The sequence below is a fragment of the Phytophthora sojae genome (genome assembly GCF_000149755.1).
Source record: "Phytophthora sojae unplaced genomic scaffold PHYSOscaffold_1, whole genome shotgun sequence".
Classification (NCBI taxonomy): domain Eukaryota; phylum Oomycota; class Peronosporomycetes; order Peronosporales; family Peronosporaceae; genus Phytophthora; species Phytophthora sojae.
In genome coordinates this window covers 10,651,077-10,672,465 of record NW_009258115.1, presented here as the reverse complement: position 1 = coordinate 10,672,465, position 21,389 = coordinate 10,651,077, and the positions used below count along the sequence as shown (strand labels likewise).

The following is a 21,389-nucleotide window of genomic DNA, read 5'->3' as shown; positions in this document are numbered from 1 at the left end:
TACCGTACCTGTCCGGCTATTTCCGTAACACTCACCCCACCTTCAAGAGTCGCGTCCGCTCGTTCTCGCACCTTCATTCGGGAAATTGCTTGGGTAAGCCACAAGTGACTCCGCGTGTATTTGTCTTAGGGCTAGCTCCGAAGGGCGATGGTTTTGATGCTGCTAGCGATCTTGTCGTTGGCGAAGCAACGCCCCGCTCGGGAGGAGCCGGTCCCGCTGAAAGACTTCCCTCGGTGGATGTCATGGTCCAGCAAGTTGCCTTGCAAGAGATTGCAGTGCTGCCGCTCCACACCCGAGTGGTGGCCGAGCCTGACTTCGGCCTCGTGCCTGATCTTCTCGCTGCTGCGGGCTATCTGAGCCCGGTGATGACGACGGCTCCAACTTCGCTCCTGGAGACCGATCTCGGGGACCTTACGTTCACGGAGCTCTCCGACTTCCTTCCGGCCGGGTCCGAGCTGCCGCTTGAGCTTGACGTGGGAAGGACTTGATCCGACGGCTTCGCTTCAACCCTCCAATGCCATCTTGGTGTTGGCTGACGCGAGCGTAGCGTCGCCGCGGTCGGCGTCTGCATCGGTGGACCCTGCGCGTGAACCATCAAGTCCGGCGGTGTCTCCTCGTACTGGTGCGCGACCTGGCCAAGTTCTGAACACCACCACTGCGTGCGTCCATCATCGATTTCTCCGTGAACGGGTTGTATACAGAAGGTCGCTGCTGGTTGTGTCCTGCCTTGGTACCTTGTGCACTTGACTGCGTAGGCGTGTTTGCATCCATCTCGTCGTCCGTGCTGCTACCTTCGTCGACCACATACTCCACTTCGTTGATTCCCATCAGGAGAGAGTAATCCATGATTCCAAACGAGCACAACAGCTGCGAATCAGCACAGAGCTGCTGGTAGAGCTCCAAAGCCACGTCCCGATCGAGGTTCTGCCAGCTTCAAAGCCACGTCCCGATCGAGGTTCAGCTTCTGCATCAGGTCCGAGTGCTTCCAGCTCTGCAACGGATCCAAGGGCTTCATCTCCACGACACCGACGCTGTGTACTTCGTTCGACGCTTGATTGACCGTCATGGAGAGCCACCTCACATTTCGTTTCTCGTGGAGTGGGAGTACAAGCCATGTCAGCTCAGCTGGGAGTGGCCCGAGCACTTGAAACACGTCTACTGGTGCATGAACCAAGTGAACAAGTGGAAGGCTGCTGGTACCGATCTCTCGTTCATCGCGTTCTACGGCAAGAACTTCCGTGGCGCTGGTGCGTCGGACACGAACCTCTGTTTCCTGTACGCGTTTCAAGCGGCGTGCTTTGGCCTCGGACGCCCAGGCCTCGTCAACAGCGACAACTGGAAACGGTTCTGCGTCCAGGAAGGATACGAGTTCCCCAATGGTGTTCTGAGGATATCGATGCATTCTTCAACTTCCTCCGCGCCGACGGTGTCTCTCTCGATTACGTGGAGTTGTTCAAGGTGTACCAGAAACGGTCGATGTGGTCCGTCGAAGAGATGGAGAAAGTTGTTCGCGAGCTTCCCTAGGGCTACTACATTGCCCACGCGGCACAACATGCCATCGAGCACTGCTTCACGGTCGTCATTCAGGGTCCAGGCGCTCCAGTCCAGGCCTTCAACGATTACAAGGAAGGTGAGAGTCCACCGTGTCGCCTGGAGCCTTTGAGCAAGTTGGATGCGCTCACTGTGGTGCACGCCCTCTATCGGGTTGCTCAACCACGCCCGAAGCGTTCCAAGAAACCGAAAAAGAAATCAAGCAAGAAGAGCAAAGTCAGCCGCAACTAGGAGAGTATGCAAGGCAATATACATCGGTCCTGAGCCTTCTTTATTGCTTCCGACTCCGTCTTCTCCGCTTGGTACGCCGTTGCTCTTCAAACGCTGCAATCAGGTCTGGAATTTGTCCAAGATTCTCGACAGGCTCCCAAGTAGGCTTCTCCTCGCCCACTCACTCCACAAGGAATTGGGTCCGTCGTTTGTGGCGACGTTTCCCGAGCAACCGCTTCACAAGTTGGCCGACACTGCCATCCGCGAGGATAACGTCGTGGGGCCGTGACAAGCGACGGTCCTTGTAGGGCTTGAGCGAGCCAGTGTTGAAGACGGGATACAGCTTGTTACCAGCTTGGATGTTAAGCTCGTACGCGTGATTGTGTATCTTCCGCACAACTGTGTATTGACCGATCCACTTCGGACTAAACTAAACTTGGACGAGTTCGGCAGACAAGAGTGCTTTCGATCGAGGTTCTGGGTGCTTAAGTACACTCGATCGCCAACGTCAAACACTTGTTCCATGCGATTGCGGTCGTAGATGCCACGCATCCGTTCCTGCGCTTGCGCTAACGCTTCACGACGCTGTAGCAGAATGGTCGCTTGACGTTCATGAAAATCAGCACCGTGCCGACTCATGACCGTGAGTTGCTCAGCCGCGAGTTGAAGAGGGTTGAGCGGGATGTACCCCAGATCAGCTTCGAATGTGCAAGTTTCGTGCTGGTGTTGACGGCAGAATTCACGGCAAACTCGGCGTTTGCGAGATGGACATCCCAATCATCTTGGAGTGGACCAACGAAGCAGCGAAGATACTCCTCCACCGTGCGGGTCATTCGCTCTGTTTGTCCGTCGCCTTGGGCTCTGTGAGCTACGGTCATGCTCAACTTTGTCCCGATGGACTTGAAGACATACTGCCAGAAGGCGGATACGAACTTCCGGTCGCGATCGGAGATGATGTTCGTTGGCATGCCGTGCAGCTTCCAGATATTGTCGATGAAGAGTCGAGCAACACCTTCGGCCGTCAACTTCTTCGTAGTTGGTACGAAATGGCAACGCTTCGTCAATGGATCGACGACGGCCCAGATGGAGTCAACGTTCCGCTTCGTTCGTGGAAGCTCGGTGATGAAGTCCATTGAAATCGACCTCCATCGTTCGTCTGGAACACTCAGTGGTTCGAGCAAGCCAGGTGGCTTCGTCAACCGGTGCTTGTTCCGTCGACACGGCTCACAGTCGGCGATGTAGCTCTGGATAGACTTCAGCATCCTGGACCAGTACCACTGGCGCGCGAGCGTCAAGTACGTTTGCTAAGCACCGGGATGACCGCCGTAGTTGCTGTCATGACACTCGCTGATGATTGACTGTCGCAACTTCACATCGTTGGGCACGACAACGCGTGGAGTATCGTCGGCGAGCGTTTGATACCATAGCAAACCATTCGCTTCGGAGTAGCATCGGTACTTCTTCTGCTGGTGGTGTTCACGCTTCGGCGTCGAGTTGGAGTTGCGCCTCTTGATCGCCACGAAGATGGCTTGGACATCTTGGTCCTTCTCATACGACTTCTTGATGCGTGCGATCAACTCGAAGTCGCTGGTCACTTCACTGATCGCCAGACTGAAGGAGGTATCGTTGAAGCTTGTTACACTCCAGTCGTGAAAGAACTTCGTCTCCGGCTGCAAGTCTGATCTTCGACTCAAGGCGTCAGCAATGCCATTCTTCGCTCCGGGGAGATACGAGAACGTCGGTTGATACTCCGCGAGGATATCATAACAGCGCGCAAGTCGGCGGTTGACCATCTTCTGTGTGAGCAGGCCTTCAAGACTCTTGTGGTCGGTCTCGACAATTGGCGGCTTGTCCAAGCAGTAGATTCGAAACGCAGCCAGGGCGTGGACGATGGCTAACAACTCCTGTTGCTGCGTAGGGTAGTTGAGCTCCGCGGACTTCATCTTTCGACTGGTGTACGCAATGGTTCGTTCGACACCATCGACGATCTGGAACAGTGCTCCACCAACGGCGAACTTGTTGCGTCCGTCCGCAGATGCATCCGCTGGCTGAAGTCTGGAAGATGCAACACTGGTGGGTTGCACAACCTCCGCTTCAACTCCTTGAAGTTCCTCAACTGCTCGTCGCTGAATTGGATCTTCGCGTTGCGCTTGGTCTTCTTCTTCAGGAGCGTGAGCATGGTTGCTGTTAGCGACGCGTAATCCGGACAAAAGCGTTGCACGTAGCCGGTTAGACCGAGGAAGCTGTGAAGCTCCTCTTGCGTTCGCGGCACAGGCCAGTCCTTGATGGTCTGCACCTTGTCTGGGTCCATCCGAACTCCGTTACGCCCGACGAAGTCACCAAGGCATGGAATTGAATTTCGTCGGCACAGAAGACACACTTGGACAATTTGACGCACAGCTTGTTGTCGCGCAAGATATCCAACGTCTCGCGCAGCGCTTCCAGGTGATCTTCGATCTTCGGCGACTTGGTGAAGATGTAGATGTCGTCGTAGAATGACTTCGTGTTCTTCAAGTCTCGGAACAGTTTCGGCGAGCCTGTGCATTGTTGCTGGCGCGTTGTAGACTCCCATCGGGAGTACAAGGTACTTCCACAGTCCGTTCGGCGCCTGGAAGGCTGTGAACTTGATGTCTTCCTCCCGCATACGCACTTGGTAGTACGCGGACATCAGATCAATCGTGGAGAACCAGTATGCTCCAGACATGGCGTCCAAGATGTCTTCCTTCCTCGTCATCGGGATGCTCTGGCGCACAGTGTTCGAATTGAGATACCGGTAGTCGTGAACGATTCTCCAACCGACTGGTTTCCGGACACAGAATGTCAGCGCTGCGTGGGGACTGATGCTTGGTCGGATGAGCTTCTTCTTCACCATGTCTTCGACCCAACGCACGATCTCACGCTGCTGCTCAGGAGACTGTCGCCACTGTTGCCGGGACATCGCCAGATTTGGATCCTTCACATCGATCCGGTGCTCAATGTCGCGCTTCTCTGGTAAACATTCGGGTAGCTCAGGATGGAACACGTTGTCCTTGTACTCTGTTAGGAGATCGAAGGCTGGATTTTCACGGAAACTGTCCCAGACCGTTTCCAGATAGCGCTGTTCTTTCGCACTATCAACATTGTCGGGTTGGTCTCGTCGTTGCAGTGAGCGTGCAACTTGCTTGATCGTCTCGTTCGAGAGAACCAACATGAAGTCAGTCTCCTCGATCGACTTGGTCTTGATTCTCAGGAACTTTCGCAGTTTCTTGCGGGTGATGTACACCACTCTCGTCGATAACACCCATCATGAACATTTTCTTCACAACGGTGTCCTTGTCCCTGGTACTGCTTCGCTCGTCGGCCTCTCGTACAGTACACTCGCGCTCGGATGTCGCAACGTCGGCTTCTACAGCTGAACGCTTGCCAGCTTGCGCGTCATCACGTCGTCCGCAGACAACGTTTGGAGCCTCCTCCTGCGCTACAGTGCGAACAGCGTCGTCCGTGAACTTCACATCCGTTTCGAGCGCGGCGCCTCAACAGGAATAGGATCTTTTCGCCGAAAGGCCTTTCGCCTCGACAGATCTCCGAAGCCCGGAGGCAATCACCGGTCCACCTTCCTCGATCGGCCCACAGGTGTCACCTGTCCGCTTCCAGCGTAGAGTGTTCTCTCTTGTTCCTTAAATTCGTCGACCTCTCCAGTCAATCTGGGACTGCGTGTCCTCAACGAAAGGTATCCCAAGGATGCAGTCGAATTCGTCGGGTATCACATAGACGACAGCGACACACTGGTACGCCTCGTCTAGACCTGACATGTGGATCTTCAAAGGCAGAACTTCCAGCTCCACCTCCACGATTTGGTTGTCCCCAAGCTTCACGCGAATGCTCTTGTCGCTGAACTTCTTCGATCGGAGCTGGTGCTCCATGACCCAACGTTTTGACATGTAGATCGTGGTGGCTCCGCAGTCCAGCAACATGCTACGTGTAGCGAGGCACTTGTCACCCACGCTGATCTCACCAGTTACTGAGAACAGCGGACGTGACTTGTAGACCAGAGGGTTTTCACACAGAACGTTAAGGCTTATATTCTCAGTCTTATGTGTTCTGGTTACGCTCTTGGCCACAGCAGGCCCTCCTTCACTGACGTGGTTGCCCGTTTCCCTGCTTCTCCTGCTCTTTCCTCCAGAGAAAGCAGTTGGCCTTGATGTTACCAGGATTTTTGCAGTGGAAACAGGTACGGCCCTCAGCACGTTTGGATTCACCTCTCGGCTTGAAACGGCCCTTCCCGCGGAACGGCTTCCCTTTCAAAGGCTTGCCTTGGGCTTGCGTTTGCTCAGCTGCCGAGAACTTCTTGTCGCGCTTGGGTTGGCGGTCGCGTGCTTCTTCGACGAAGTGGGTCACCTCGTACTTTACTGCCAAGTCCAACGTGTCGCTGGTCTGAGGGTTCTCGAGCTTGACGCAGCTGCGCGTGCGAGGCTTAAGACCTTTCGCGTAGCTCAGCACTTGTTCGAGGACGCTCATACTTCGACGCGGAAGATGAGGGCTGAGTACTCGCCGTTGTACGTCTCAATGTCCGCTGTCTGCTTGAGCCGCTGATGCTACTCGCGCAGAACAGCCTGTTAGTTCGACGCCTCGAAGTGTTGGAGCACATGCTCACGGAAAATCCCCTACGTGTGCTCTTCGCGTTGAGTCGTCGAAGACCAGTGCAGGAACCAGCCGGAGGCAGGCTTCTCCATTGCCGAGCCAGCGATTCCTGGAAGTCGTTGGCTTTCGTCTTTAATCGGGACGTTGTTGATACGACAGGCGTTCTCGATCTGGAACCTCCATTCGCAGACATCCTCCCCTCGCTTGCCGGTGAACTTCGGCAGGTTGCTCGGCACTCGCGTGCGGTCCGCCATCGCTTGGTTAAGCCGATCGATCTCGGCGCGTAGCTGGGCGATGGTGGGCATGGGCTTCTTGAGTCAGGTTGCTGGGACCAACAAGTGCTACCAGTTTAACAGAACGGAAGCAGGTCTTTGGAGGGAGGACGGCAAAACGAGAAGTGGGTGCCGCCCCCGCAGGTCGGGTGGTTGGAAGCTCGTTCTAGAAGCTTCCACAGACCGCCCTACATCTGCTCTTTTATTATAGCTTTCACTATACCAATACTATACAATGTAAAATACCAATACCGTACCTGTCCGGCTATTTCCGTAACCTTACCGCCTAATGCATCTTGCTGCGGCTACGGTACCAACTCGGAAGAGCAGCAGAATATTGCAAATAGAGGTGCAGGTACTAGGAAGTGACTAAGGACGTGATAGTGAGGCATCGGGTCTTGCCACTGGATAATGTCTGCTCATTCAGACCACCTTTGTCTACAAGAAGCTTGGTTACTACTTGGCAGAGCAGAACGTTGAACGGAGCATATCCAGATAGAGAAGAATTGTCGTGTCATCTTCCACTCCTGTGGGTGGTCTACCGATTCGGTCTCATAATCAGCATGTTCAAATCCTAGACCTGATCTGCATAAGAACCAAAAAAAAGGCAACCCCTTAAATTAGTACGCCCAACTCGATACAGGCGCTTAAACCAGTGTTTTCACATCGAGCATTGCTTCAGGCCATTTGAGGGGCTTCTCACGCTAACGTTATCATTAGTTTGTTCAAATACGCTGTCGACCACTAAAACGGAAAGTTTCACACACCGTCGCTAATGCATTTGATGCAAGCCGCTTCAATGTAGCTACAGTGGAGACATGACTCACCATTGTAATTCTGCCGGACAGTTCTCGCCCTGATCACGGGCCTCCAGATAACTCCTTATATAATCCACCCTAGTACCTCGGGTGGACTCTTGTGACTTCTAGTCGGTTCTTCCTGGACTTGTGTTGCAACTATGCCACTTCCTTTCGCACGTCGAGCGCAACAGGCCGTACAACTTCTTGACCATCACCAGTATGACTCCAACGATGACATCCGGGTCCGTATCCAGATCTACCAACATCTGAGGTCTTGTGCCCGCCGAGATCTCGCTCTAGTTGAAGAGCATGCACCAATTTGCCGCCCTGTTGGGCTCGCTCTCACCGGCCATTTCGACTTCGCCCTGACAGAAATTCTGGGGGAAGTACACCCACCTCGTGGTTTAGCTAATAGGTGATGAACCGGAAAACGTATAGACGATTCGGCTCCGTCACTCACAGAAATCTCATATGTTCGATGATTTAGGGCAATTTTATCGGTGGCCCGCTATCGCTAAGAAATAAGGCATGCGGACTGGTCCCATTGCCACGGCGGTCGTTATCGGCAGAGCGGCTTAAACACAGATAACTGTACACGCGTTTCCGTCTTGTTCCTATGATCCTATGCAGTGCTTTTCGTGTTGATGATACCTGCAGCCATCTCTGTTGTAGCTGGCCGCTAGCCTAGCGCAGCCTAGAGCGTCGCCCGCATGGGCATCCCATGCATTCAACAGGGGGCGGTTTGCTATTGGCTGAATTACCGTCTAGTTATTGCGAGCAAGCAAAGAGCACTTCGTCTTAACCAGACGCCTGGTATTTAACTTATCTCGACGGATAACGCTGGCAAAGACGTCCTTAGGATGGAAGGAAATACGTTGATTAACTAGTTGCGGATAAACGTTCTGCCTGATAGCTACAAAATACTAAATCTAAAAATTAAATCCGTGGAATCCAGATTCTACGCGCAGGAGGTATACAAGCTCCATGGTGGGTTTGGCAAAACCCAAACGTTGAAGTATCGAGGCAACTAGTTCTGCATTGATGTTCAACTCTTCAGGGTGTCGATAAATGAATTGGCAGTGTCTTCCAAAGGAAGCAAGAAGACTTGGTACACTTGGTTACTGGACTTCCGTTTCCTGGAAGTAGATATCATTACGAAGCCGCCACGTAGCATGGAACACAATGGCGGTATGTACCCTCTACAGCAGTAGCAGGACTTTGTAGTGTCGCCTCCGGTCATCCTGTAGGTCAGAGGATTTCGAGAAAAGCAGTAGTCGCCACTCCAGTTTAACCTTGAATGCCTGACGTCATGGAGCCCAAAGCGTTTGCCACGTCTCCGCCAGTCTGGTGCACGCGAAAAAGCAATGCTCGACTGTTTCAATCGGTACGCACGCTGCTCAAACATATTGCTGTATGATGGGGTTTATCGACCTCAGGAAATATCACGATAAGGTCTCCGAGAAATAGTCTCAGCATCACATCATGAATAATAGGAATCAGACATCGCCGTAGCGATATCATCTCCGTGAGAGTTGAATGGACCAGCGTCTGATGACACAACTCGGGAAAAACGTGTGCCACTGGCTGTGACGACCCCATACGATGGAGGGGCAACTCCACGAACAATCACATTCATCCCCCCAGCGTCCGGATCAGGCAGCACACGATGAAAAACTTGAGTCAGCTGATGATATAACTTCAAGATGTCTTTCAGGTCCAGTTTCTTTCCAAGTAGAGGTTGCAACACAGACGACATATTCTCAAAGAACTCGTGCGCAGTGGGCTAACGGTGAGATTCGTTTAGAAAACCAAACAGACACCACTTCTTACGCCTTGCGAGCTCGCAGCAAAGACACCGAAACTTGATAGTTCCTGATTCAAGTGGTTCACGAGCGTCGTCTTGAGGATGCCAAACTTGAAAGGCCGACGATATATTCCACCACACTGGAGTAAATAATGCAAATTGAAATTTCTTAGCCCTGGTGTACCGGAGTTGGTAGCGGTTCGGCCACTTCAGCCGCCGCCAGGCTAGTAGCAATTTTATCCACCATAGCGGGAGCATTGTTGCCTTCGATTTAGGTGGTTTATGGGGTTCTTGAAACAAGAAGTCTCTAGACCATGGTCGTGAGAAAGCTCCATTCCGAAGTCTCAGTAATTCAGCAATAGGTCGATCATTCAGCGTTCATCCACTTGAGTGTCTAGCGCTTGAACGAATTTCTGAATAAACAGAAAACGCTGTCTTCGTATTGTCGCCACGATTACTGGTACGCCCATCCCATCATCATCCTTTGGTTGAGTAGCAAATGCAGTGCTAACGATATTGATACCCCCTCGTCCAGTACTAACCCTGTTGCATAGAATATACCGAGTAACCATGCTCTCCCAAAGATTTACTAGGATAAACTATAGTATCCTCATAAGTGCGATTCACAGCTAGTAAGTACGAATTGAGAACTGACCGGATACGATTGATCTCGGAATCAATTCGGCGGAGTTGGAAGTAGATGAGTGCTGCTTTGTAGTTTGCTGCTATACTGTTGCGTAGTCTACTGTAGAGTCGTGTGCATTTCGTAGAAAACTTAAATAATAATGAATGAAAGTATAGGATGGAGCGCGTTTCGGTGGTTCGATATCTCGGTCATCCATGCCACGGGAGCCCAGATCGACAGCAGGAGTTCTATTCAAGCCCATTGCAAGCTAAAGTGTTGGGATTCAATGCCAGTTGCGGGCACTCTACGTACTGGTAAACATGGGCCCGTCTGTATTACGACCGTAATAATACAAACTACAACTATAGTAATGCAGCTAATACATAAGCCAGATAGTGGTGCGCCCAGTAGCAATACAGTAGGCATGGGGTGCTGTATTAATACCGTATTGAGCATTACCACTTAATGCGAAGCCCCAATTCCGTGTCGAGATCATGTGCTGAAGATCACGTACCAGCATAACTTGGTGGTGGATAGATCTCCCGGGAATGAAACCGTTTTGGTCGGGGTGGACCAGTGAAGACATGAAGGGTTTCAGTCGATATGTAAGCACTCGCGACAGAACTTTAACTTCCACTGGAATCAAAGTTATAGGGCGAAAATTACCAGGGTCGGATCGGTCCCCTTTCTTGAACAACAATACAACGGAGGAATATCGCTGATGCGGTAACAGTTCACCTTACTTCAGTTGATAACGAAACACTATCAGCAAAATTTCTCCAAACACAGTAGGGTCGACTTGATAGAAGACGAAGTGAAGCCATCTGGCCCCGGTGCAGAATGCGACCGCATGGTTCGTATTGCTGAAGCGAACTTGCTGTCAGTAAGATCCCTTTCAAGGCTCACTTAGCCTCGGAGCTCAGTTTGCGCCCAACAGAGTCAAGAATACGTCGTTGCGCAGATTTTGATCGGCTTAGAGCTGCCCTGGTTGTAGCGGATATCCCCAAACAATTTCCCCCAATGATTTTGGTATCCTTGGGTAATTTCTGCGGGGTCACTTGATACGCTTCCATCGTCACATTTGATGGGTTGTAGCGGTGTTCTACGTAGCTCATAGCGTGGGGGACGAATTAAAAAAGACGAACTTTGTTCCGCTGAGGTAACGCTCTGTTCAAAACCCGTTTATCGTTGAAAGCCAGCCCACTCTTCCTTGCATTCTGTGTACCTTTGCTTAGCAAAGTAGAAGTCAAATCCAGCTCGTTCGTCCTCCCCATCTCGTGCGACTGCTTCTGCACACTCCTCTAGTTGCTGTCGAGCTTGAGCAAGTTCGGATACCGCCGCTGATCTCATGCTTTGTTGAAACTGCTTCAAAAAGCCGTTCATCTTTTGCTTCCACGACTTCCACACAACCCCAGAGTTATTCGAAATCTGTTGCGATTGTACACTTCGTAGTCTAGTTGTGTGTCTCCGTATCGAGGCACGTGCTTGCTGTGAAGTTGTTGCCAAAGGTAGGCAATTGTGGTACACGTGGTGGAATACTGGGATCTGATTGGCGGAGCCCCTAGATTTGACACTTCTGATTGGCTGAGAGAAAGGCAAGTTGAAGTTGCCTTTCTGGATACGATCTGCAACATCTACTTTTTGCTCCCCCGCCTCTCCCACGACGAAGTAGGAGGTATGCGTTGGTACGATTCATGTTTAAGCATAGGAGACTAGGATATGATAGCTAGTTTGGCCTAACTCATTCTAATTCACTTTCGGATTTCCTTCCTAACCAACACTCGACTACCAAGCCTCGCCCGCATAATCTCAAGTAGTTATGAGCCCAAGCTACGTAGACACCGTGAAGCTCGCGGAAGACAACTACTTCCACTGGGAGTTCAACATGCGGATGAAGCTGTCGCGCAAGGGACTGCTGGCCCACATCGTCAACCCAGAGTTCGACAAGCTGAGTGACCGCTCCACGGTACAATGGAAGACCGACGATCTGAAGGCCCTTGGTGTGATCGCTGGGGACGTGAGCCTCACGTACCAAGTCTACATCCGTGGAGCGACAACCGCTGCTGAATCGTGGCGCCTGCTTGAGGAGCAGTTCAACCGCAACACTCTCAAGAATCGGCTCGTCGTGACCAAGATGTTGCACAACTTCAAGATGGAGCCCGGGACGCGGTTCGCGGCACGTGTGGACCGGTTCAAGGAGCTGGTGCTGCAAATGGAGACGATTGGTGAAGCTCTGGACGAGACTCGCCAACTCGTGCTGCTGCTGGGCGGTTTGACGGAAGAGCACCGGATGATCAGTACCGTACACGCCGAACATGACGTTGGCGTACGCGATCCAAGCTCTGTCTGGTGTGAAGTCTCTGAGGATTCGACATCGGCTCGGGAGAAGGCATTTGCAACGAAGAAGGAGTTCCGCAAGCGCGGGTTCTCCGGGAAGTGCTTCTACTGCAAGAAGCTCGGGCACAAGGAACAAGAGTGCCGCACGAAGAAGGCCGATGTGGGACGGGGACAAGCCGCGCAGGAGGCGTCGGACTTCGCGTTCACGGCTACGGGTGCAATGGCGAAGTCGGAGCGGCTTGTGGACTCCGGTGCCAGCTCGCACATGACCAGCGTCCGGGACAAGTTCATGTCCATGAAGGAGCTGAAGACGCCAGCCCGCATTACGATCGCGGATGGCACGAAGATCGACGCAGTTGCAAAGGGCGCCGTCGGATGAAGCTGATGGACGGGACGTCCGTCACATTGTCGGATGTTCTGTACATCCCGGAAGTTGATGGGAGCCTCATCTCGGTGTCGAAGCTGGCCGAGAAGGACGTCGACGCGCAATTCAGCAAGGACAAGTGTGTCTTTCGCTTTGGCGGCGTGACGGTGATGGAGGCCAAGCGCTGTGGAGACGTCTACAAGCTGATGACAGTGGGGGACGAGGTGTGTCGTGCGGCGACGACATCTCGTAAGGAGCCATGGGCCGTCGTGCACGCCCGTCTCGGCCACATCCCGTACAAGTGCTACGAACAGCTGTTGAGCATGGCCGATGGGGTACCGCCCATCGCGGGCGATGTGTCGATGGATAACGTATGCGCCGGATGTTGCATGGGGAAGGTGCCCGCTGACGACTTCCCACGTCACCCTGACAACTTGGTCAAGAGTGCAGGTGTACTCGACTTGATGCACACGGACGTCATGGGTCCGATGCAGATCAAGACACCTGGAGGCTGCACATACGCAGTGACCTTCATCGACCACTACTCGAGACACGTGACGGTGTACTTCATGAAGGCGAAATCGGAGGTGCTGTAGAAGTTTAAGATCTTCAAGGAAGCTATGGAGAACGAAACGGGCAAGACGATCAAGCGCCTGCGTTCGGACAATCGCGGCGAGTACACAGGCAAGGGGTTCAAAGCCTACCTCGGCCGCAACGGCATCAAGCATGACAAGACGGTGCCGTACACGCCTCAGCAGAATGAATTGGCTGAGCGCATGAACAGAAGTTTGGTGGAGATGGCGCGCTGCATGCTCTACCATGAAGGAATCGACAAGAAGTGGTGGGCAGAATCTGTCAACACGGCGGCCTGGATCATGAACCGGATCCCGAATTCGGTGACCGTCAAGACACCCCACAAGATCGTGCACCGAGCCAAGCCTCAACTCAAGAACATGAACGTGTTTGGTGCACTCGGCTACACCCACATCGCCGATGAAAAGCGTCGGAAGCTGGATGCGAAGGCGTTCAAGTGTCGATTCCTGGGCTACGAAGATGGTGTGAAGGGATACCGCGTTCTCAACGTCGCGACGAGGAAGGTGCAAATCGTGCGCACTGTGAAGTTCATGGAGACGGCTGAGCCCGACCACCTGATGACACGCCTGGAGATCGACGACGATGACGAACCGATTGCCACGGGCCCAAGCTCGGAACAAGTACCTGCATTGGTGCCTGTTCGCGACGTTTCGACTGAAGTTGAAGTTGGCGGCCCGACTATGTAACCGAATGACGTGACGACAGATGGAGCAATCGTTCCGTACACTACCCATCCGATGATTACTCGGTCTCGTGCTCGTCACATTGAAGAGACCAACGATCCTGAGGAACCCGGAGCTCGCAAGAACCAAGTCGTTGCGCCATCCGAGATCAGGACGAAGCGTCAGAAGGTGGACCGAGGTCGCGCCAAGTCAGACGAGAACCAACTCACTATCCACGGTGGGATGCTGATGGCTGCAACGGAGGAGGTGCCAAGGTCGTATCAAGAGGCGATTACGAGTGAGGATCGTGCCCAATGGAAGGCAGCGATTGCAAGTGAGCTCAAGTCGCTGATAAGAATAAGACATGGAAGTTGGTGCCCAAACACAAGCGCTGCCGCTGGGTGTCCGCGTTGAAGCGCGATGAGACGGGGAGAGTCGTTCGATACAAGGCTCGTCTCGTGGCCAAGGTGTACTCGCAGCGCCATGGAATCGACTACGAGGAGACCTACTCGCCGGTGGTGTACCTGAACTCCATTCGTGCGAAACTCGCAAAGTGCTGCGCCGACGGAATGGAGATTGACCAGAGTGACATTGACACTGGGTTTTTGTATGGAAAGGTCGAAGAGGAGATCGAGAACTGCTGGATTTGGCTGAAGCTCAAGGTGAAGATGACGTCGTCTGCCTGCTACTGCAGAGTTTGTATGGACTCACGCAAGCGCCTCGCGTATGGAACGGGACGATCGACCGGCATCTCAAGAGCATGGGATTGCGAGCTGCCGATGCCGACCCGTGTGTCTACACGAGAGGTGCTGGTGACGACGAGTGCATTGTGTGTCTCTACGTCGACGACATGCTGATTGCATTTCGCCAGCGGACTATCATTGACTCGGTAAAGGCAGGCATCGCGGACAAGTTTCGCATTATGGACCTTGGACGCGCTCGATTCATCCTTGGCATTGAGATCGACTACGACATGGGCGAAGACACTGGGCATCTGCCAGCGGGCGTACACCGCGTCGATCATCAAGAAGTTCGGCCAGGAGAATGCGAAGCCGTGTCTGACTCCACTCGACCCAAGTGTGCAGTTGACCAAGGCGGACGAACCCCAAACCGAGGAGGCCAAGGCCAAGATGAAGTCGAAGCCGTATCGCTTTCTCGTGGGAAGTTTGATGTACCTGGCGTGTGGAACTCGACCGGACATTTCAGCTGTAGTGGCCAAGCTGAGCCGTTTTCTGGAGAACCCCGGTGAGAAGCAGTGGGATGCTGGTATCCGTGTGGTACGGTACCTGTTGAAGACCAAGAATCTCGGAATCATTTACGAAGGATTTCTTGGCACGGAGCTCGTCGCGTATTCGGACGCCAACTGGGCTGGCAACCGCGACGACAGACGCTCTGTAAGCGGAATGATGCTGATGATGTGTGGTGCTCCCGTGGTTTGGCGATCGACTTTTCAGAAGACGGTCGCGCTGAGTTCGGCTGAGGCGGAGTACATGGCTCTCCGCGAATGTGTGAAGGAGGTGGTGTGGATGCGACTGCTGCTCAAGGATTTGGGTGCGGAGCAACTTGGACCTACGGTGATCTACGAGGACGACCAAGGCGCCATGGCGTTGGCGAAGAATGTCGGCTACCAAGCTACATCGACATCCGCTATCACTTCATCCGCCAGAAGATCACGAGTGGTGTTGTGGAGCTCGACTACGTTGAGTCCAAGAACCAACTCGCTGATTTCCTGACCAAGGGACTCTCGACGAAGAGGCTTCGCTATCTGGTCGAGCGCAGTAACATCACTGAGATGCTCGGGTAGACTACAAATTGAGTGGGGGTGTTGCGATTGTACACTTCGCAGTCTAGTTGTGTGTCTCCGTATCGAGGCACGTGCTTGCTGTGAAGTTGTTGCCAAAGGTAGGCAATTGTGGTACACGTGGTGGAATACTGGGATCTGATTGGCGGAGCCCCTAGATTTGACACTTCTGATTGGCTGAGAGAAAGGCAAGTTGAAGTTGCCTTTCTGGATACGATCTGCAACATCTACTTTTTGCTCCCCCGCCTCTCCTACGACGAAGTAGGAGGTATGCGTTGGTACGATTCATGTTTAAGCATAGGAGACTAGGATATGATAGCTAGTTTGGCCTAACTCATTCTAATTCACTTTCGGATTTCCTTCCTAACCAACACTCGACTACCAAGCCTCGCCCGCATAATCTTAAGTAAACCCGCATTGTTGGAAGTAGATGCTGCGCTTCTTGGCGAATGTCTTCGCGAAGCTCGGGTATACGAAGAAGCCAATCAGGAAGTTTCCAAAACCCAGGTCCCGTAGGGTGGTGCCATGATGTCAGCTAGCGGGCCACCGATAAAATTGCCCGATTTTTTTGTAGGAGTCTAGCAAATTGAAGCCTCCTACAAAATATTTTCGAAACGTTACTTACAACGTACGAGAAAGTTTTGCTCTTTGCTACAGACCCCGGATCACTCAGCGTGTGACGGGGTCACACAGCACAATGCACAGAGGAAGTGCGTGTGGTTATTACTATTCAGGTGAACAGCAGTTCACCAGTTCCCGGCCTCAAAGGGAACGGTTTGCTACAAAGGAGTAGGTTATAAGACTGACTGTGTTTTGGTAGAGGTTAACTTGGTCTTAATACAAACTACAAGTTAACTATACAAAAGCCCACACAAACTCAAATGGTTGGCTTGCGGAGCTACTGGTGCCATGTACCATGTACTCGGGAGAGTGACACCCGTCACTCTTCATGTAATGGGTACTCTTGATTGTACATCCTCCCCCACTTATCTGGTAATCACATCTGATTCTCCAATCAGCTTCGAGATAATCCGAACACCCAAAGGTCGAATTCTCGGGCGCCGCCGCCGCAAGGCTGGCGCGCCTCATCGTCACGCCCACAGTGACTTGCGCGGAACCCCCCTGCCCTCGGCGATGTTGGCCGCGAAGCCGACGCCTTAAGTGGCCGTATCCACAGCGCAAGCAGGCGCAGAGTGCCTCGGCACGGGATGCATGTGCCTCCAAACTTGCGGTGTCCCTCGTAGACAGCCAGCAGTTGGCGTCGCATGGCCCTCGGGCCCCGCTGGCACGTTCGTGCTGTAGTGCCCCCCGCGAGGGACAGCACCTTTTCGGCCAGCGCGTAGCGTAACCATGGAGAGAGCTGTGCTGCTCATCTCCGGCCATGACAGCGGACCGACAGGGCCCCGCTCGTCACAGCACGGTGTGCCGGTCGGCCGAATACGTCGGCTCGACCCATGGGCTATGGTCAAGCGCTGACCACAGCCGTGAAGCGTCATGCTTCAACGTCGTGTTTGCTTGAGCGACCATGGCTGCTTCCAGCAACCCACTCATCATACAGAGCAACGCGGCGGACTTGTCTAAAGCCCTGCAGCGCGTCACGGCCATCACGTCGCCGACGCTAAGGTGTCTTCCTTCGACACCAGGGTACCGCAAGGGTACTTCATCGTGGTGTGGGGTGTATTGCCCTCCGTCACCGGTGATTGCATCATGCGTCGCGGCGACCAACACCAGGTCGGTGTGCGCGCAAGACCGCATGGCACACAGTCCATACAGGACCTCAAGGTGTACGAGGGCACCGCCTCATACACCAAAGGCATGTCGTGTATGACACGTACCACGACTGCCATAAGTGCCTCGTGCACCTCAAGTGCCACGTGCACAAGAAGGGTCGCGTGCACTGCGGGTACATCGCGTACACCAAGTGCCACGCGCACAGTGAGCGTCACGCACCGCGACTATCTCACAGGTAGTATGTGCCGCGTGCACGCGTATGGCTTCGCGCCTTACAGGTGCGGTATGTGCCGCGCCAACTGTGAATGTCTGCAAAGGCAACACGTTCGGGTTCTCCCCTCGTGGGTAACACCCATGCTCGGGACTGATGGCTATCTGGTCGGCAGACGTGCCGCACCCAGCGTAGCAACAGCCTGGAGCTTCGGCGTGGTGCTGATGGCTACCTTGCCGGTAGACGTACCGCGTCCAGTGTAGCAACAGCATCACGCTGCGGCATGGTGTTGCGCATGTACACATGCCATCGTCCGCGGACCAAGCCGCAGACTGGCTGCCATGTCCTTGCCTGACCGAGGCAGTCTTCCAGCAGCGAGTGCGCGTGCCATCTTCGGTCCAGCAGCAACAGTAGCCACTGCCAAGGTTGCTGGCCATTGGTCACCATGACCATGGGACCTGAGCAGCGATGCATCAGGTCCAGCACCTTCGTGCAATACTTCGTGAGTAGCTGCACCATGTAGCCACTACATTGGCTTCTACGACGAAGCAAGTCTCATGCCAGAGACCTCGGGAGGAAGGGCACTTCCGATCCCCTCCCCCACTTATGATTTGAACACCGGCGGGTCAGGCGGCAGCCGGCCGTCTAACCTCGCGCCGCCCTGCAGCACCGAGTCACTGTGCCAGCAGACTCCGGTGGCACGGGCAGCTACCCTTCCTTGGCTCTGGGTCAACATCGTCGACCAGGACTTGGCATCTACCAGCCTGGATGCAGTTTGAGTCTGCGTGACTTGACGTGTTACTCTGTTACCCACGTCTTCGGGCTATGGCACCCATGACAGCGTATAGCTTGTCCTGCATTAAGCGTAGCTGCATGGCATGCACGCATACTCAGACTCAGCCATCTCGGCACCGAGTCATGGACACTTGTTGTCCCAACGCCGCACAGTGCTATCCGCGACAGACCGTACCAACGATCCCTGCCGCGCAGCGGCCTTTGCCTTCAGACCGAGCATGCTCCTGCATGTGGTCATTGAGGTGTTGCCCTCCGGCAGACACACTCCAGTCGTGCTCGACCGTGCTCGCCGAGTCGGCGGCGACGCAATATGCATTGCCGCAGCTACATCGTGTGCCCAAGCCACGGCTTCTGTGTGCATGACCACAGCTGCGCTGGTCGACACCCAGTCGAACGTCATCCATGATGACCGGGGGTCAAGCCCTTGGAGGAAGGAAGTGCTTCCGCGCACTCCTCCCCCGCTTAAAATCAGAGCCGCGCGGCGCCTTCAAGAGGACCGTGCATCTATGACATCGTGAAGGTGTCACGAGCCTCTTAAACTCCGTGTGATCATCCACCACACGCGAGGAGACCCAAGCGACCTGATCACTAGTCTTGGTCATACTGACCGTGCGTGGAACTAAGTTACCCACGCTGAAGTCGCTTCGAGCGACTCCTTCCGGCTCGTGCGGAGCCTTACGGCATCGTGTGGAACTACGTTACCCACACAGGAAGCGCATCATGCGGCTTCACAAACAGTTACCGTCTGAGTGACGCGTGTGGAACTCTGTTACCCACACAGGAAGTGCATGGTGCACCTTCCTCATCAGTTTAGGTCTGAGTGACCTGGTGTGGAACTGGGTTACCCACACAGGAAGTGCCTGCAGCGCCTTCCGCTTCAGTTATGGTCTGGGTGACCGTGTGTGGTACTTGGTTACCCACACAGGAAGCGCGTGCAGGGCGTTCCTCTTCAGTTAAGGTCTGGGCGACCGTCCGTGGTACTTGGTTACCCACGCCGGAGGTGCCTTGAGCGGCCTCCTCAGCATTACATGCTCTGTGCGGAACTAAGTTACCTGCTAGTCAGTGGTCCTTGGTTACCCACCTGGTGGTGTCATCGAACACCACCCTTGTCAATGCTCATGCCGAGCAATGACTCTCAGCACTGAAGTTGCTTGTTGAGGCAGCTCCACATGCCAGGCATAACAGCCCTCGGTTGCAGATACACTGCACCTTCTTCATGGAGATCATCATGTCAGTGATCCCTCCTTTCATCTTCTTCGTCTTGTCGGACGCATCCAGCGCCCTGGCGGTCCCATCGGACGCCCTTGTGTCTGTCCAGAGGTGGGAACATGACTCACCAATGCTCTGTCAGACTTAGCCTCAAGGCGTTGTCGCGCTACTCGACCGAGAGCCTGTGCAGCTTGCACGGCGCACTCAGGGCCAAGTAATACTTGCTCAAGCCGAGGGCATATACGGTTCCATGCCTAGGGCCGACTTCGGCACGATGTCCGGGACCATGTTCGGCTCCATGTCCGGGATCATGTGCGGTTGCATTGCTGCCAGCGCCCTCGAGCGCGGCAGCCAGGGTCACAGCGGACCCCAAGCTTCTTCTTCGGCCCAGCCTCAGTCAATGAGACCTGCCCTTGTGCTTCGACTCTCTCGCAGAGTCTTGGCACTTGCGTCGTTATTCCAACCGACACATCTGGCAACGTGCGAACATCCGCGCGACGTCCCGGACTCAATCATGTCCAGGGATACCATTACCCCCGGACACTCACGTGTACTACCGACAACCCACCGTTGTCCTTCACCAATGCGAGCGTCAGTGCTCGCAAGGGACTCCGGGTCTCTGTGGTGTACGCCTTCCGTATACCCATCACAAAAATTCGGGCCAACCCCAGCAAGGCCCTCGACCTTACTGGTGGTTGTGTACCCCTTGAGCACCGGACGGAGCATGGCGTTGGCGCCCCCTTGACCCTCTGGTCTTCGGGTAGGTCTTCTTCACAGACCCTGGCGATGGGCAGACACGTTGGTAGTGTCCAAGTCAGCCGCAGCCGTAGCAGCGGGCTGAGTACTGCTCAGCCGAACTCAGATCCATGGGTTCTGGTTCGCTGTCAACGACCACAGGCTGTACAACAGCCAGAGCACCAGCCTGCTTCTGGCTGTACGCCTCCTGGAGGGCGACTTGGATCGCCTCCTCCATAGTGGCGGTGCGCACGCGGAACAACTGCGTGCGCGCAGGACCGACCTTCATGCCGTCCACGAAGACTGTCATCTCGACGTCTTCCGACAGTGGGTTTCCCACCAGCGAGGCTGCCAACGTGCGCATCTCCTGTACGTATGCGTACTGCTCGCGCTCCCCTTGTTTGTAGACAAGGAAGCGCGAGCGCTGGCGGAACTCGTTGTTCGCCAAGAGAAAAGCGGCTCGAAGCTGCTCACACAGCTGGGCCCAGGATGTGAAACATCCAGGCGACATCGCTTCGCGCGTATACACCCAAGGCTTTGCACGTCCGCCAAGATTGGAGAGCTCAAAGCCGACTCGAAGGTTCTCGGCTGAGATGAGACCTGCGCTCATTGCGATTTCGGTCTCCCGGATCCAGAAGTGAAGGTTCTCACCTTCCTTCCCTTCGAACGGAGGCACAGCTAGCCGCAGAGGCTTAGGCTGCACCCGTTTGGGCTCACGCATCTGAGCCAGCAGGTTTCCCTGCACATGAGCGATGAGCCCACGTTCGTACTCGTCAAACGCGCTCACCCGCTCGACCTGCTCGGCTGGCGTCGCCGCCGCCAAGCTCCGGAGGGCATCTCTTCCGAAGATGCCCGCCATCTTCCGCACCGACTCGAGCTGCGAGTCAGTCAAGTGAGAAAACTCACTTCGGTCCATCGTGGCTCACAGACCTGAGCCACCGAGGATTCAAGTACACCAATCTACCTGCGTAGGCGTAGGATTGACTGCAAGTGCTACCAGGTGTGACGGGGTCACACAGCACAATGCACAGAGAGCAAACCGTTCCCTTTGAGGCCGGGAACTGGTGA

General features: G+C 54.3%; 3 protein-coding genes across 3 annotated transcripts; all 3 read left to right on the top strand.

Moving 5' to 3' along the window:
- Nucleotides 1-242: 242 nt before the first annotated feature.
- On the top strand, nucleotides 243-1,524 carry PHYSODRAFT_309974 (hypothetical protein; the record flags this gene model as incomplete). The annotated part of the gene is made up of 6 exons (XM_009518792.1): nucleotides 243-448; nucleotides 543-622; nucleotides 756-795; nucleotides 906-1,035; nucleotides 1,100-1,351; nucleotides 1,390-1,524. 6 exons carry the CDS (start codon nucleotides 243-245, stop codon nucleotides 1,522-1,524), a joined length of 843 nt encoding a protein of 280 aa, XP_009517087.1.
- PHYSODRAFT_470326 (hypothetical protein) lies at nucleotides 1,525-1,782 on the top strand (the record flags this gene model as incomplete). The annotated part of the gene is made up of 1 exon (XM_009518791.1): nucleotides 1,525-1,782. A coding segment is annotated over one exon (258 nt), but the record flags the coding sequence as incomplete, so codon positions are not given.
- Nucleotides 1,783-2,637: 855 nt separating this feature from the next.
- PHYSODRAFT_467445 (hypothetical protein) lies at nucleotides 2,638-3,003 on the top strand (the record flags this gene model as incomplete). Its single annotated transcript, XM_009518790.1, has 2 exons — nucleotides 2,638-2,699; nucleotides 2,763-3,003. 2 exons carry the CDS (start codon nucleotides 2,638-2,640, stop codon nucleotides 3,001-3,003), a joined length of 303 nt encoding a protein of 100 aa, XP_009517085.1.
- Between the last annotated feature and the right edge of the window lie 18,386 nt (nucleotides 3,004-21,389).